The following is a 17507-nucleotide window of genomic DNA, read 5'->3' on the forward strand; positions in this document are numbered from 1 at the left end:
TAAAATAATAATTATAATTGTGGTACCTGTTAAGCTCCCATTACGTGCCGGTCATTGTACCGAGTGCTGGGGTAAATACAAGATAATAGGGTGGAACGTAGTCCCTGTCCCACATTGGTCTCTCAGTCTTAATCCCCATTTTACAGATGAGGCAGCTGAGGCCCAGAAAAGTGAAGTGACTTGCTCAAGGTCCCACGGCAGACAAGTGGTGGTGCCGGGATTAAAACCCAGGTGCCCGATTCCCAGGCGCATGGTCTTGCCATTCGGCCACACTGCTTCTATAAAACATAAAATACTTATACTGTACAGTTGACGTGGAATAGGAAAGTGCTGAAAATTAAAGGGCAAGCTTAGTGGCCAAAGTTTCCCTGTACGATGGGGAGAAGGAAGGGAGGTCACTTTCAAATACCTTCCTAGAATTACTTGAATTTTTAGAGTTGCAGCGCGAAAGAAGTTATTTTAAAACTTCACCATTACCTAGTACGTTCTAAATGTTCTAGTTATGTTCTATAACCACCAGCGTCACCATTATGTTCTAAAATGGCATTCGGCCAGGCCCTGGCCTGCTTGGTGGGGGTGGAAGGAGGATGGACGGGGCCACTCGGTCGGCGCCCAGGCGGCCCTGCAAGCCTCGTCAGTTTCCCCCGGCTCGGGGGCTTCCTCTAGCATTAGGGATGTTCCCCTAAAAGGTGTGAGAGGCACGGCTGCTGAGGTCTCGCTCTTTTAGTCTAGTGATCTTGTTTCATGCCCACTGGGTGCCAAGAGCGGGAGCAGATGCAAGGGGGGCCAGAGTGGGCGGCTCTAGGTCTCCCACAGAGACGGCGCTTGCCTGTCGTCTGGGCTCGGGCTCTCAGCCCTGCCCCCCGCCACCTGGAGGCTAGTAAGGCCCCCGACTCTTCCCGGACCGGCCTGTTTTCCAAGAGTTCGACCGTGGAGGGTCGTGGCGGATCGACTGCGGCCTTCAGCTGCGGCGTCCCTCCCCCATCGGCTCGGGTAAGCACTGAGCGGCAGCGACCATCCTCTAATAGGGTGGCGCCAAGCAGCAGGAGGGCCGGCACGGGGGCTGGGGCCAGGTCTCTGCTAGGGCACATTTTCCTCCGTCCTCCTAATGGGAGGAATTATAATGATGGTATTTGGTTAAGCACCTACTATGTGCCAAGCACTGTTCTAAGCGCTGGGAAAGATACGAGGGTATCAAGTTGTCCCACTCGGGGCTCACGGTCTTCATCCCTATTTTACAGAGGAGGTAACTGAGGCCCAGAGAAGGTAAGTGACTTGCTCCAAGACAGCTGACAGGTGGCGGAGCCGGGATTAGAATCCAAGACCTCTGACTCCCAAGCCCGTGCTTTTTCCACTAAGCCACCCTGCTTCTCCCCAGGAAGGCCCCCAGTGCCTCAGCCCTGAGCGAGGGTGATCGCTTACCTTTCTGAAACGCCTGCAGGCCTCGGGGGACTTGCAGGTCACTTAGAGAAAATGCAGTGGGCTCAAGAAAGAGTAAGAGGGGCACGGAGCGCCGCCCCCAGCAGCAGATGGGTGCAATCCTCCCGAGTAAGCCCCGGGGTGGGGCGGGGAGTCGTCGTCACGGCCTGCCATCGCTTCTCCGTTGGCTGCATCATTTTTAAGGTTAGAGCAGTTCCTGGCTATTGGATATGGGCGACTGTATGAGGGCGCGTGTTCGAGTGCCCCCGGCTCCACCTCAGGGAGGGTCCAGGCCCAGCCGCGTCCACCCCGGAGCTTCGGGAACCTCACGGTCAGAGGTCAGTGACGAGTCCGCCACCCCCACATCCACCCGGCCTTCAATGGCTCACGAGAGTTTCACCACACAAGAGGGAATTGGGAGTTTTTAAAAAGCAGAAGACGGGACCGATTGATCTTCAATTGAAAAACAAAAATTACTTTCCACTTTATTTTTCCCACATTAATCACCGACTCCATCGCTGAGGCTTCAGCACGGGGCCGGGCCCGGCCCGGCTCAACACACCCAGTGATGCGCAGGGGGAGGAGGCGGGGCGGGGAAGGGGACGGGGCCGCGGGCCGGCGGCTTTACCGGCCGCTCGGAACGAGAGCCCCGCGGGCAAATAAACACACAGAGGGGAGGATCGAGCCCACTTCACGATCAACAAGTTTTAGTCCATAGGATTAAAAAAAAATAAAATATTAAACTGCATTTAGTGCAACATTCTCTTATCGTCCATCAGGTATCATGCGCTGGCCCCTGACGCTGGGTGCTGCGCTACAGGTACAGGATGCAGCAGTGTCTGAAAGGCGAGGGGAGAGGGAAGACACGGGATGGGAGGTTTGTACATACATGAGTCCCGTCTTTCGGCGGCGTCCGGCCGGTGAGCTCGGTCTGCCCGGCCGGGGGCGGCCCCTCAGCTTTGCCGGCCACGGCAGAGTTCGGTCACGGCAGTGGAGAGATGATGGCAAACCCGCAGGGCCGCCGGCCTGTTCCGGGCGGGCGTCCGGCTGCAAGAGAGCGAAGCCCCCCAACCCCATCACTACTGGTGCATGGATCGTAGCTTCTGGGCCTCTCCCCCATCATTGCCCCGCTGGCTCTGAGAGGCGCAGGAATCACTGCTTAAGGCCCCAGGCGTCTTCCCCACCCCGCCCCACGTCACTTGACAGGAAGAGTGCTGCAAGCCGGAGAACCTTTTAGGTGGACTGTCCCTTTTTGGCTCAGTTTCCCCACCCTGTGGCTCAAGGGGATCCAGAGGGCCTGTAGCTTAGGGATGCTCGGCCACATGGCACCAGCCAGAGAGCTTCTCCAGACCTCTCGGGAACACGTTTAAGGACCACGGCCTGCCTGGCCTCTCGCTCCCCTTCCTCAGAACACACACATTGTGCCCGTGGCCAAGCCAGGGCATAACCAGTTGGGGAAGGAGGTTTTTCGCCTGGCTCACGGCCTCAGTTCTCCCAGAAGCACCGGTCCACCGGGCATGAAGCCCGTGTGCTCGGGGATCCACGGGCACCGTTTTCTCCCTGGCTCCGCAGTCCAGCTGCAGTGAACTGGAGTAGGTGGACTAGTTCCCTGCCGGGGCGGCCGGAGACAGTGCCGCGAGGCCCCGGGCTGCGCGGGCACCGTAGTTACCTCGGGTTTCCGTGGTGCCAGCGCCTCTAGCAGCCACAATCCTGAACGCTCTGGGCCTGGGCTCGACGCGGGGATCTGAGCTGTCGCAGGGCAGCATCTCCGTACTGAATCCCGGAGCCCATTCGTTCTGGATCCAGCTCCCCTGGAGAGGAAGAAAGCCTCCTTTTCACTAGATGCCTCCACCACGAGTGGGGTATCCTTGGAGAGCTCTCCCCACCCCTTCCCCACCCATCCCTTTACTCTGCACCAAAACCTGCCTGACCTTTCACCATCTGTACTCTAGAAACAGGATGGGCCGCGGCCCAGTTTGAAAGGTCTCTGCCTAAGACAATCCCAGACCTCAGAATGCAGCGGTACTCACAAGGCTTGCCCACCACGACCCCCTTCCTTTCAAAGATGCTTGGAAAAGAAAAGCCAGCTTTGAAAGTCTTTAATCCCCAACTTTCAACCAAGGATGTTCAAGTGCGAGAGAGGTCCTACTGCCCTTTGGTTAAATAACGCTGGTGGTTGCTCAACAGAGAAGGGTCGAAAATAAAGCAACAAAATGAGAGGCATAGTTTTGATGGGTGAAGAGGTTAACCCTCCCCCAAACTATCATAGTTCCCTCTGTCCTTGGAACGACAACCTGAGGGACTCCCCTCCATTCGACTGGAAATCTTGCTTCCAATGTGATTATTTTTTTTTAGCTGCCAAACGGAGGATCAGCCCTAGGGGCTACAACATGGGAAAATGGACCACCCAGAGTTTTTGGAAGTTGCCTCCAGGGCTAGTACCCGCTGCCACCCCTCAGCTCCAGGTGACAACTCGGGCCAGAGAATCCCTCAGACAGCAGGGGCGGGGGTAGGGAGACCCGAGTCTGATTCCTTTTCGTTCGCAAATCCAGGAAAGGCTGTGGCTTGCAGACACGGATTTTCCGTCACCACCCTGGCTCTCCCTTCCCCTCGGCTTAGGCTCTGAGGGCTGCAGAAGCAGGCGGCACCAGGAGGGTGGAGGAGGAGGAGGAGGAGGAGATGTGGGCTTCCATTTCGGTGCAGCCAATGCTTGCGTTTCAAATTTGGCAAAACACTTCTCCCCAGAAGGCACAGGTCGTGCTGCCTGAGCCTTGGTGCCTGCCTGCCCTGTGGGCAACTGAAGACTCCGTTGGCCTGCGCCCCTGAGGTTTCCCACACGTGGCAAAACTGCAAACCCTCTGGGCAAAAGGAAAACTTTCTTACCTGACTCAATTTTATTAAGTATTTTTCTTGCACACTGAACGAAAGCTTCTTCGACGTTTTCCCCCGTCAGCGCACTGGTTTCCAAGAACATGAGCTCTGGTTTTGGTGCCCGAAAGAGAAGAGTGCACAATTAGAACCCGGCATTTCAGAACCATCACGGACAATCCCTGGAGAAATTGTTTGCTTCTCTCACAGGGGCACAATAATAATTGGAGTCTTGGAGTCTCTTCTGGGATAGATACAAGTGAATCCAGGTCAGACAGAGTCCCTGTTCCACATGAGCCTCCCAGTCTAAAGGAGAGGGAGAAGAGGGAGAACAGGTATTGAATCCCCATTTTAGAGATGAAGAAACAGGCTCAGAAATGTTAAGCGACTCCGAGGTCATAGAGCGGGCAAACGTCAGAGCTGGGATTAGAACTCAGGTCCTCAGACTCCAAGACCTGGGTTCTTTCCACTTGATCACACTGCTTCAAGGTCAAGTAAGTTAAGGCCATGCTTGGCCTGGAACTTGGTTCCAAACTTGAGCTGGAAGAAATTTCTGGCAGCCTGGGAGCGCAGCCTCAGACTGGTTACCTCGAGTGGAACTAATCTGACTCGTTTAACCATCCATCTTGCTGACACCTCCGCCTCCCTCCCCGTCCTGCATCCAACCAGACAGTGACAGACACCAAGTCGCTCCACTGGGCCCATCGGCGCCAGAATAGAGAGAAATTTTCTCCAAGCCTGTTAGAGTGGGAGCACTCTGTGGACAGGGAATGTATACGTGTTTCTGTTGGATTTGCCCCAGTGTTCAGTACAGTACAGCGCAATGCACCCAGCGAGCGCTCCACCACCCCTTCTGTGACTTCCAGAAATGCTTTTCTGAGCCAAAGCCGGAGTCCTTCTCTAGGAAAGCAGATCTACAGAACATTCAGTGGTGCCCCTGGCTCTCTCTCCGGCGGGCAGGCTGCGGGCCGCAGCTCTGGGACGTGTCGGGGAGACCCACAGGGATGCTTTGGTGGGACGGTCCTTGTGGGCCCCGGGGAAGTTGTCCCTGGCTTATTCTGGGCTTCCCAAGCACGTACGACACCGCACCACGCAACACCACATCAAATGAGGGCTAAGTAAACACTGCTACTATGTGCTGGACCCGCCGGCCAAGTTTTCGACCCTTTCTCGAGTGGAGCTGGGACCACTGAGTCCTGCACATGGGTTTTAGCTCCCAGAGAAGGGAGGTGAGGGGATTGAGGGGGTGGAGGCACTGACGCCTATTTCCAGGTTCCTCTCCCCGCCCCACAGGCCAGCACGTTTCCCTCCCCTTAGCTCTCCATAAGGCAAAAGAATAACCCTTTCCCACTGAGAACCAATTTCGGATCTGGGATTGTTGGGTTGCCCATTTCAGCTCAATCCCAAGAGGCCATCATCCCAACACTGATAAGCGCTTAGTACAGTGCTCTGCACACAGTAAGCGCTCAATAAACAGGACTGAATGAATTCAACTCCTCAGGCTGAGCTTTAACCCTCCCCGCCCCTTCTCCTCACCCGACTGGCCGGAAGGGCAGAAAGATTCTACCTTCAGCACTGCCCACACTGCATTCATTCGATCGTTTTTACTGAGCGCTTACTGTGTACAAAGCACTGTACTAAGTGCTTGGGAGAGTACAATAGAACAATGAAGACACATTCCCTGCCCAAGGTGAGCTTAGGGTCGCAGGCCTCCGAGGCCTTGGACATCTGGGTGGCTGACTCAGGCAGCTCCTGGCCCTTTCCCCTGCCTGAGCCTCTTCTCCCGGTGGCCCCCAGCATCCTGGAAGTCCACCTGAGTGACAAGAGAGCTGGAGTGTGCCAGAGGGCACAGGGTAGGGGGCTAGAATGACCAAGGCATTCTCCCCGCAGGGAGCCGGGGCCCAAGGGACAGGGAGACACCCCCCCAGGTGTCCCTTCTGGGGTCCCCAGCAGATCCTATCCGTGCTTCGAACCCATGCACCCTCACGGTATCCTGACTGCTCAATATGGCAGAAGTGACCAGACTTGAAATAAAAGCTTGGGGTCAAGTCTGGGATTGATCCCAACCCATTCAATCGATGGTACTTATTAAGCACTTTGAGCCAAACCCTGGACTAAGCGCTTGGGAGAATTGAAAACAAATGGGTCGGTACACCCTACCTCCGCCTATAAGGAAATTGCAGTCCAGTGGGGATGACGGACTAAATCACATAAATGACTAGGGAAATGGCAGAGTTTAAGGATAAGGACTTCAGTGCCGTGGGGTCTCAGAGTGCTTAACCAGATCCAAATCCCACCGGAAAAATCTCACACAAATCGGCTTTCTCCCCAGCTCCTCCTAGCTCCCTCCGCTCCTCTCAACCTTCACTGCTCACTTTCCCACCGTGCCTCCCTCCATCTTGACTCTCCGCCTGCTGGTCCTACTAATAATAATAACGATGGTATTTGCTAAGTGCTTACTATATGCCAACTACAAGTTCTGTCTGCCTGCCTCTCTCCCTCCCTTACAGACTGTAAACTCCCCGATGGGGGGAATGTTGTGTTTTGCTTCTGAGGCATTCTCCCGAGCCCTCCGTTTAGTGTTTTATGACCAATCGATGACAACTGGCAGGGTGATTTCTGAATACATCAAGAGAAATGAAATGTGCTCTTAGAAGCCACCTACCATTTTCCTGAGCGAACCTGGAAGCTTCCAAGAAAGTAACTTCCCGATCTGCATCCAGGTCCTTCTTGTTGCCGCACAGTATGATGACGATATTTTGACTTGCTAGCATCCTGGCATCCGTGAGCCAATTGGTTAGCGCGTTGTAGGTTTCTCGGCTGGGTACCACAAGAGCACAGAAATGGGAGCAGAATGAAGTGATGTCCCTAGCCAGAGTGTGGGCCGGTGGACCACAGCTTACCCCACCTTCCTCCCGGGCCTTCTAGCTGTTGCGAGGGGGGTTGAACCTGAAGGCTCCAGAGGGGTCATCGCCCTCTGGGAAGCACATAAGCGGAAGCGCAAGCCCCAATTGGGTGCTCCCAAGGACGGCCCAGGTGCAGGCAGGCGGCGGGGGGATCTGGGAGATTCCAGTTAGTCATTCCAAGTTCTCCATGTCCCCCCCGCTCAGACCAACCTTATGGCATTCCTTTGTGGTGGGGAGGAGGGGATCGGGGCTGATTGTGCCCCATGGCACCTGAGTGACCAGGGTCCTAGAAAGTGGCAGGTCAGCCTGCTGCTCTCTCGGTGCCCCTGCATTCATAGAGGTGGGACAGAGGCCTCAGCGCAGAGGCTTAGAGGAGGCTCCAGAGGTCCCGAGGCCCTTCCCAGACCTCACAGTTGCATCCCACCCCTTCCGGAGCCTCCTGGGACACCCCCAACTTTCACACATCTCTCCCCACTTCTTCCCTGGATCTCCAGCAAATGGAGTGTGGTTCATCAGGCCTTTAAGCTGCTAGAAAACCCAAGCAATAAGTGGCTTCGCTGAGTGGGAAGAAACAATCCACAGTAGTTGTAAATCCAGGAGCAAAACCCAGTCGGCCCCTTCTCTGAGTTTGAGAACCCTGGGGGTTCCCAGGTGCCGCTCTTCCTCAGCTCCGGCAGCACATCCCTTCCACTTCCCTTTTTTCCAAGTGAAGCTCCATCCTCACCTCAGAGGCCCCCGTCCCAATTCTATCCCCTGGGCTCCCTCCGACTTTCTCTAGCCCTTTGACAGTGTGATACCCCAAACTGCTCCCAATCCCCTAACAACGATGCCCACCGATACCTTGAATTTTACAGACCATTCGCTCATTACTCATCTCACTTTCATCCTTGTAAGGTCCTTGGGAAACAGGACGAGGTTGATATTATTCTACCTCATTTTACAGATGAGGAAGCTGAGAGCCCAGAGATGTGAAGTGACTAGCCACAGGACCCACAGCAAGCCAGGGACAGAGCTGGGACTAGAAGCCGAGTCCACCAACTCCCAGACCTGTACTCTTCCCTCCCAACTTCAGAAGCAAGCGGGTTGCTTTCTGGGCAGCCTTGATCACTACACCTCCTTTGCCTTCGGCTGGTTCACGACCGCCGGGTCTATTTCCTCTGTCCTTAGGCCTATCCCATTTGTCTCCCATCCTGTATCTGGCGAGTGGAATCATTTTTCCCTAGTATTTTGTGGCCCCTGAAGCTCCAGCTCTTTGCTCTAGGAACTGGTGTGGAGAGATGGGACTCCGGGGTGGGGGCCTGAACTGCTTTCTTCAGTGAGCCTGCTCCTGGGGTCTGAAGAGTCCAGAGAGAAAAAGCAGAGAGTCTCGGATGCCCACGCTATGGCGCCCAGTTACCTGGTGATGTCGTAGACGAGGAGGGCCCCCGCGGCCCCTCTATAGTAACTTCTTGTCACAGACCTGAAAGAAGGATTTGGGCCAGGTTATTGGCTCTAAAAGTCATCTTTTCATTCCAGCTGTTCCGATGAAGGGGAAAAGAGCCTTTTCAGCTTCCTGACAGATCCCCAGGATCCGCACTGTGTGACCTGGCTAGACTTGACGTCCAGGTCCCACTCTGTTAGGATCGGAGCTAATAGGATGGGAGAAGCGGGGCCAGAGTGGGGGCCGGTTGGCCAGTTCCGGCCAGCAGCCCTGGCTGACCAACGTTCTTGGGGAATTCAGCAAGGAAGGAGATTTCCCTACAGAGGATTCTCCGCAGCCTCCGCTTCTGAGACCTGACCGCCCTAGGTGAAAGTTCTTTGCGAAGCACTCACATGGCTGGCAGAAGGGAAACCATTTGGCTCTATTTACATTTTCGCACAATACAATTATAGGCTTTATTTGTGAAAAAAGCCAGGCCCTGGGTAACAAGGAATAAATGGTGTTGACATCTGATATTGTCCAAAGACCACTAGCGTGCTAACTTGGGCAAACTGAAAGGGGTGAGGGAAAAGCTTTAACACTTAAGAAAAGATTTCCTTTTGACTCTCCCTACTCCAAACCATACTTCGCTCGGCAGGCTGGGTCATTTTCCTACAGAAACGTTCAGTCCGCGTTTCCCCATTCCTCAAGAACCTCCAGCCGTTGCCCACCCATTTTTGCATCCAAGAGAAACTCCTTACCATCAGCTTTAAAGCACTTAATCACCTTTCCCCCTCCTACCGTATCTCCCTTTTCTTCTACTACATCTTGCTCTAATACTTTACTCCTCTAATGCCAGCCTACTCGCTACACCTCCATCTTGACTATCTCGCCACCGACCTCTCGCCCATGTCCTCCCTCTGGCCTGGAATGTCCTCCTTCTTCACATCCGACAATCACGGTCTCCACCTTCCAAGCCTTAATGAAGACACATCCTCTCCCAAGAGGCCTTCCCCGCCTAGGCCCTCATTTCCTCTTCTCCCATACCCTTCTGCATCATCCTTAAACTCAAATTTGCATCCTTTATTTAGCCTTCCCTCAGCCTCCACAGCACTTACGACCATAATCATAATTTATTTATATTAATTTCTGACTCCCCCACAGACTAGAAGCTCATCGTGGGCAGGGAACATGTCTACCAACTCTGTTTGCACTGTATGCTCCCATGTGTCTAGCACAGTGCTCTGCACACAGTAAGCGCTCAATAAATATCATTGATTGGTTTTATTCCTGGGGAATTGTTTTGAAAAGAAAAAGAATCTTTGGCATGCAGTCTGCGACATCTATCCCCAGAAGACAAGCATTTCCCACTTGACTTACGCAGTTTCTACTGCAGAACATACGCCTTTTTCCCAATTTAATTTACCAAACAGATTTAGCCTTCTTGGCCCTGGACTCCACTGGACTTCAAAGATCTGACCTGGGCCAGTTTTCAGAGGCAAACTCTAAAGCCTCTCCCACCGCTGGGATACTTTGGAAAAAGACAGAGACCTCTTTCTTTTCTCCAGTTCCAAATTTAACATGCTCGATGCTATCTTCAATTCCCCATCCATCAGAGGTGTCTGCCGCCTTTTTTGGGATCTCGGGTCCGGCTTTAACTTGGAAGCTCCTTGAAGGTGGGGATCGTGCCAGCTATCTCTCGGGTACTCTCCCAAACACGCAGTTCAGTGCTGTGCATACTAGGTGGTCAGTCAAGCATTTACAGGACTGTAAAGCATTTACAGGACCGAACTTTTGATCCGTGGGGCACCCGGCTTTGTATAAACTGTGACTGGAGGCTCACACAAGCAGACTAAGAAACTCGGGCTCGCCGAAGACGGAATCACCCCAGTTTTCAGCCCCTGCTTTTAACTGCTCCCTGGGAGATCCTCTCTTGCCCTGGTTTGCCTAGCCAGCTGAGCCTTCTCAACTCTGGGAGGGGGTGTCCATTCATGGGCCACGGGTTTTCAGAGCACGAGTGAACCTCTGCAAAATCTGAAGTGGAATGTCAGAAGGGCATTAACGCTTTCAGTGAACGGAAAGGGCCTCATTTGCCACGAAGCTTGGATCTGCTTGGTCGAGGAGGAGACCTGGAACCTCTGACTGAAGGAAAAGCAATGGCTACAGTCCTGATCTAATGTCAGCCGCTTGGATGAATAGAGATGAAAGGAATACCTGAATCTTTCTTGTCCTGCTGTATCCCATATCTGTAATTTGACGTATTTTCCACCGACATTAATTATTTTGGATCCAAACTCCACTCCTATGGTGTGATTGGAGTCGTCTTTAACTACAAAAGAAAAAATTTTTTTAATCCAGTCATTAGTCTGGGACTTGATGAAACGGGTTTTGCCCGCTCCCCTCCCGGCACCCCGTCGGAGAGAACTGGCCGTGGCCCGAGCTGGCGGGCTAGCGGCTCCCGGGTACTCTATCGCCTGCTTCCCTCTAGCCCGGCTTCCTTGGAAAGCCCTGTGGAGGACAGTGGACGGTGAGGCCAAGGGGAACGTCAGGACGACGACGGGTACCTTGGCATAGGGGAAGAGGGTGCAGAGGGAGGACAAAAAGGGGGCAGGGGAAGGGGGGCGCGGGGAGGGAGATGAGGCCTGGACAAGGACGAACTTCAGAATGAGCTAATGGTGCCCAAAGGCCAATACCTTGGCCTCTTCAGCCCTGATCGGAAGGAGAGTCTCAGGCCTCGTCCCTGGGGAGTGGAAACCAAATGGAATTGGGTGCTTTACTCTCTGCCTAATGATAGCGGGCTAAGAGGGAAGAGGGGTGGCAGAGATGGCCAGAAGGGAAGGGGAATGCAGGGGTGGCAAGGAGATGATGAGGTTAAAGGTCGGAAGGAGCTCATGCACATTTTGGGGGTCAGAGATTACTTTGGTGGGACTAAGATTTTTGAAAACCAGTTCCAGACCGCTTCCCTGCACTGATGGAATGCACCAATGCAAGATCTACTGGCTATTTCAGAGCAGTGGAGACACTTTCATAATAATCACAGGGGACCCTTAACTCTCACCTGGGCTTGAGCCCCTTTACCAAAGCCCAGGAACAAGGAGAAAAGAGCCTTACTGCAACTCTGATGCCTCAGAATAGAGTCCACTCAACATCAGTGGGAAATGTCGGTGTCCGTATTTTAAAGGCCTCCACCGAGGTCGAGGCTGTCTTTCAAGCTTTAGTGACCCAAACCCAGATCCAGATCCAAACCCCAGGCCGGGGGCCCGGTCAGCTTCCCGACTGCTCGGGAAGGAAGGTCGGGAATGCCACTGGGGACATTACTTACATTTCTTCTCGATAAACTGATGAAGCAAACAGGACTTGCCGGTTCCTGCGTTTCCAATGACCAAGAACTTAAACAGAAAATCTGGAAAGAGGAGGGGAAACCCGGATGAGAAGGCAGAACTTGTGAAGAGGGTCTCAGACCAATTGCCATCTAGTTACGGTAGGACCGAGACCAGAGCCTGAGGCCAAGGGACGGTGGAGAGAAGCAGGTGGACTCTGGGCTCCTCCTGCCACCCGTCCTTCCACGTACACATTGTGAGAAATCTGAGGAAAGGCCTTTATGACAGCAGTAAACCCGGCTTGGGTGGGAAGCAGCGCGGTCTAGGGGAAAGAATACGAGCCTAGGAGTTGGAAGACCTGGGTTCTAATCCCAGCGCTGTCGCTTGTCTGCTGTGTGACTTTGGCCACGTCATTTCACTTCCTCTCCGCCTCAGTTTGTTCTTCTGTAAGATGTGGATTAAATCCTACCCCCTCGTAGTTAGACTATGATCCCCAAGGGGATAGGAACTGGGTCCAGTCTAATTATCTTGCATTTACCCCAGTGGTTAGTAAGTGCTTGGCAGACAGTAAACACTTAATAAGCACTATTATTATTATTAATAATAACAACTGCAACTGGTTGCCCACACAGAAGGGGACTCCTGCCGGAACTGTAACCGAACAAGGATACTACAGTTTGGTAGGAGTGTATTTTGGGTATGAGATCACAAAGGTCAATTTGAATACAATTGACAACAGAGTCTTTGCCAGGGAATGCTATCATCTTCTTAACTTTACTGGAACCACCATTCCAAGACAAAAGAGAAGAAGGGAGGGACAATGCCCAGAGCCTAGCACCAATTCTCTTTTTGGGGGAAGGGAAAGAGGACGAAGGGATTTCTGGGAAAGGACCTATGGAATTATTTGGGCAAGGTCCTGCCAAAGGCGAAAAGCCACTTCCTAATTGGAGCAAGAGTTGCCTGGCTGCCACCTCAGGTCAGCGTGGAAACACCTGTACTTCACACATTCACCTGCAATGATGGCATTTATTTCTTGGTCGCACTCAACTTTCTCAACTATCCTCTTGTTTATCTATTGGAAATTTAGCAACTTGTGTATGCATGGCTCCACTATAAAGGGCAAGTTGGTGAGGGTCAGGCAGGTATCTCTTACACAGTAAGCCCCCACCCCTAGCTTTTCATACAATTCCCAGTGCACGGTCAATCATGGGGTGTTCAAAAATGAGCACCGAGTTAACAACCTATATGCAGACACTCTGAGTGTAAGGAATCCTGGTCAATTAAGGCGAGTGACAGGAATAGGAAAAATGGAAAATAAGATCAAGAAAAGTCAACTTGAAAGGTAGCAGTAAAATCTTAATAAACAAAACTGAAAAGGAAAAGAGTGCGCTGTAAAGGTCTGTAGACAAATGTCATACGACTCAAAGGCAAATACAACCACGGACCTATTTCATATTAGAAATAAAAATGATTTTGGCCTTCATTCAGCCCCTACTAGGTACCAAGCGCTGGGCTCAGTGCTGCAGGAGAGACAAGGAGAATCCGATTAGACATGGTATTATGTTATGTTGGTATTTGTTAAGCGCTTACTATGTGCAGCGCACTGTTCTAAGCGCTGGGGTAGACACAGGGAAATCAGGTTGTCCCACGTGGGGCTCACAGTCTTCATCCCCATTTTACAGATGAGGGAACTGAGGCACAGAGAAGTTAAGTGACTCGCCCACAGTCACACAGCTGACAAGTGGCAGAACTGGGATTCGAACTCATGACCTCTGACTCCAAAGCCCCTGCTCTTTCCACTGAGCCACGCTGCTTCTCGCTCTGTCTCTGTCCCGCTTGGGCTCCCAGTCTAAGAGGGAGCGGGGGCAAACCTAAACCTCGGGGATAAGATGGTTCCTGCAGGCCTTTTCCAATGTCTAGTTAATAATAATAATATAATAATAATAATGTTGGTATTTGTTAAGCGCTTACTACGTGCAGAGCACTGTTCTAAGCGCTGGGGTGGATACAGGGGAATGAGGTTGTCCCACATGAGGCTCACAGTCTTCATCCCCATTTTACAGATGAGGGAACTGAGGCACAGAGAAGTGAAGTGACTTGCCCACAGTCCCAGGATCCCTAATGAACGGCTCACTTGCCAATGACCTGATCCCACAAAACCAAAGGGAGAGAATTCCCCTATGTTAAGGGGTGCGAGTGCTGAGAGATGGCAAGGACAGAGGGGGAAGAGGGAGAGAAGGAGGGGAGAAGTAAGCAGGAAAAGAAGGAAGGAGAGAAGAAGGGAGAGAAGGAGGGAAAGGGAGCGAGAGAGGGAGAACCAGGAATGCCCGGAAAAGATGGCTTTAGGTAGGGGAAGGTGACCCCGCTGGGAGGAACGGCTCTGCCAAGTCACTTAGCCTCTCTAGGCCTCCGTTTCCTCATCTGAAAAATGGGAATTAAATGGATTGTGAGTCCCCCATGGGACAGGAACTGATAATCTTGTATCTACCCCAGTGCTCAGCACACAGAAGGGCTCTTAATACCCTATTATTATTATTATGAGTCCGGCTGAAAGCAGGATGGAAAATCCTTCATTTTCAGCTCATGCCTCTCTCCGCTTTACAGTGGCTTCTCATTTCCTTCCAAGTCAAGTAGAAACGTCAGGTCACTGGCTTCTGGGACTGTATCTAATCTGATTGTATAGCATCTTCCTCAGCACTTAGTACAGAGATTGGCCTTTGGTGTGCACTTCATAAATACCACAGTCAATATTATTATTCAAGCCTCTCCATCCCCTTGCCCCCACCTCTATTCCGGCTCTCTTCCGCGTCACTCTCTGTGGAGTGTGGGGACCAAAAGGCCTCGATTCAAGTTCTCCTCCAGGAAGAACAAGGCTCCCGCTACTACTACTACTAATAATGGTACTTGTTAGGCACTTACTATGTGCCAAGCACTGTTCTAAGAGCTGGGGTAGACTCAAGTTAATCAGGTTGGACACAGTCCCTGTCCCACATAGGGCTCACACTCTTAATCTGAGAAGCAGTGTGGCTTAGTGGAGAGAGCACGGGCCTGGGAGTCAGAAGGACCTGAGTTCGAATGCCGGCTCTGCCACATGCCTGCTGTGTGACCTTAGGCAAGTCACTTTAACTTCTCCGATCCTCCGTTACCTCATCTGTAAAATGGGGGTGAAGAGTGTGAACCCCATGTAGGTCAGGGACTGTGTCCAACCTAATTACCTTGTATCTACCCCGGTGCTTAGAACAGTGCTTGGCACATAGTAATCACTTCAGTCTGCTGTGGGCAGTGATTGTCTCTATTTGTTGCTGAGTTGTACTTTCCAAGTACTTAGTACAGTGCTCTGCACACAGTAAGGGCTCAATAAATACGACTGAATGAATGAACAAATACCATCATCATTATTATTTTTTATTTAACCTCTGGCTCCCAAGCCCTTGCTCTTGCCACTAGGCCCCGCTGCTTCTCTCGTGGACTGGCACCATCCTCTCCCAAGCGCTTAGTCCAGTGCTCTGCCCCCCATAAGCGCTCAAAAAATACAACTGAATGAATAAACAAATATAATCACTATTATTAGTAGTAGTATTTATTGAACCTCTGACTCCCAAGCCCTAGCCACTAAGCCGTGCTGCTTCTCGCGTGGCCTCGCACCATCCTCTCCCAAGCGCTTAGTCCAGTGCTCTGCCCATAGTAAGTGCTCAATAAATACAACTGAATGAATAAACAGATATAATCATTATTATTATTATTATTACTATTTATTGAACCTCTGACTCCCAAGCCCTTGCCACCAGGCCCTGCTGCTTCTCACATGGACTGGCACCGTCCTCTCCCAAGCGCTCAGTCCAGTGCTCTGCCCCCCGTAAGCGCTCAATAAATGTGACTGAATGCATATACAAATACCATCATCATTATCATCATTATTATTTCTTGAACCTCTGACTCCCAAGCCCTTGCCACCAGGCCCTGCTGCTTCTCACATGGACTGGCACCATCCTCTCCCAAGCACTTAGTCCAGTGTTCTGCCCACAGTAAGTGCTCAAAAAATACAACTGAGTGAATAAACAAATATAATCACTATAATTAGTAGTAGTATTTATTTAACCTCTGACTCCCAAGCCCTTGCCACTAGGCCATGCTGCTTCTCGCGTAGACTGGCACCATCCTCTCCCAAGCGCTTAGTCCAGTGCTCTGCCCACAGTAGGCGCTCAATAAATGCAACTGAATAAATAAATAGATACAATCACTGTGATTATTATTACTATTTCTTGAACCTCTGACTCCCAAGCCCTTGCCACCAGGCCCTGCTGCTTCTCACATGGACTGGCACCGTCCTCTCCCAAGCGCTCAATACAGCGTTCTGCCCACAGAAGGTGCTCAATAAATACGACTGAATGAATAAATGTACAGATACAATCACTATGATTATTATTACTATTTCTTGAACCTCTGACTCCCAAGCCCTTGCCACCAGGCCCTGCTGCTTCTCACATGGACTGGCACCGTCCTCTCCCAAGCGCTCAATACAGCGTTCTGCCCACAGAAGGTGCTCAATAAATACGACTGAATGAATAAATGTACAGATACAATCACTCTTATTATTACTATTTCTTGAACCTCTGACTCCCAAGCCCTTGCCACCAGGCCCTGCTGCTTCTCACATGGACTGGCACCGTCCTCTCCCAAGCGCTCAGTCCAGCGTTCTGCCCACAACAAGTGCTCGATAAATACGACTGAATGAATAAATGTACGAATACCATCATCGTTATTATCATCATTATTATTTATTTAACCTCTGACTCCCAAGCCCTTGCTCTTGCCACTAGGCCCTGCTGTTTCTCGCGTGGACTCACACCGTCCTCTCCCAAGTGCTTAGTCCAGTGCTCTGCCCAGTGTTAAGCACTCAATATGAATGAATGTACAAATATCATCATTATTATTATTATTTATTTAACCTCTGATTCCCAAGCCCTTACTCTTGCCACCAGGCCCCGCCGCTTCTCACATGGACTAGCCCCGTCCTCTCCCAAGCGCTTAGTCCAGGGCTCTGCCCACAGTAGGCGCTCAATAAATACGACTGAATGAACGTCCAAAAACCATCACTATTATTATCATTATTATTTATTGAACCTCTGCGTCGCACGCCCTTGCCACTGGGCCCTGCTGCTTCTCGCGCCTCGCCCCGTCCTCTCCCAAGCGCTCAGTACGGCGAGGGCTCAATAACAACGACCTAAGGACTGCCTGAAGGAATAAGCGTTCAGTAAATAGGCTGGACTGACTGGCCCGATCCCCCCCCCCCCCCAATATGGAAGATGGGGGGGACGGGGGGGGCTCCTCCAGGAGGCAACGGCCCCAACGGCGCGCGCGCCCCCATTGCCCATTTCCTTTCCCCTTCCTCCTCAACCTCCTCGTCGTCGTCGTCGTCGTCCTCCTCACCGTAGGTCTCGGACATGGCGGTCTGCGACATCTTGCGCGGAGCGAGGCGGCCCCCTGGGCCTCCCCCGGGCGGGCCGGACCGGCCGGGACCGGCTGGAACCGGATCGGACCGGCTGGGACCGGAAAGGGGGGAGGGGGGGAGGAGCGCGCGAGGGGCGCGCGAGG

The 17507-nt window shown here is 52.2% G+C and overlaps 1 protein-coding gene across 1 annotated transcript; it reads right to left on the reverse strand.

Moving 5' to 3' along the window:
• Positions 1 to 1873: 1873 nt before the first annotated feature.
• Positions 1874 to 17492, reverse strand: RAB4A (RAB4A, member RAS oncogene family). The gene is made up of 8 exons (XM_029047562.2): positions 17343 to 17492; positions 11915 to 11995; positions 10807 to 10921; positions 8590 to 8652; positions 6953 to 7107; positions 4303 to 4398; positions 3089 to 3230; positions 1874 to 2466 (listed from the first exon to the last, which is right to left on the reverse strand). The coding sequence occupies exons 1-7, from the start codon at positions 17371 to 17373 to the stop codon at positions 3115 to 3117; spliced, it is 657 nt and encodes a 218-aa protein (XP_028903395.1). The 5' UTR covers positions 17374 to 17492; the 3' UTR covers positions 1874 to 2466; positions 3089 to 3114.
• Positions 17493 to 17507: the final 15 nt, after the last annotated feature.

Source organism: Ornithorhynchus anatinus, chromosome 19 (assembly GCF_004115215.2).
Source record: "Ornithorhynchus anatinus isolate Pmale09 chromosome 19, mOrnAna1.pri.v4, whole genome shotgun sequence".
Lineage (NCBI taxonomy): Eukaryota > Metazoa > Chordata > Mammalia > Monotremata > Ornithorhynchidae > Ornithorhynchus > Ornithorhynchus anatinus.

What these genes read in the sequence shown, in the direction of transcription:
- RAB4A (XM_029047562.2), bottom strand. Translation starts at nt 17,373, where the DNA reads ATGTCGCAGACCGCCATGTCCGAGACCTACG. An exon ending in CAGGTTCGCTCAGGAAAATG is followed by an intron (nt 4,399 to 6,952) that starts GTAGGTGGCTTC and finishes CACCAAAACCAG; the next exon opens with AGCTCATGTTCTTGGAAACC. An exon ending in ACTTAATAAAATTGAGTCAG is followed by an intron (nt 3,231 to 4,302) that starts GTAAGAAAGTTT and finishes CTTCCTCTCCAG; the next exon opens with GGGAGCTGGATCCAGAACGA.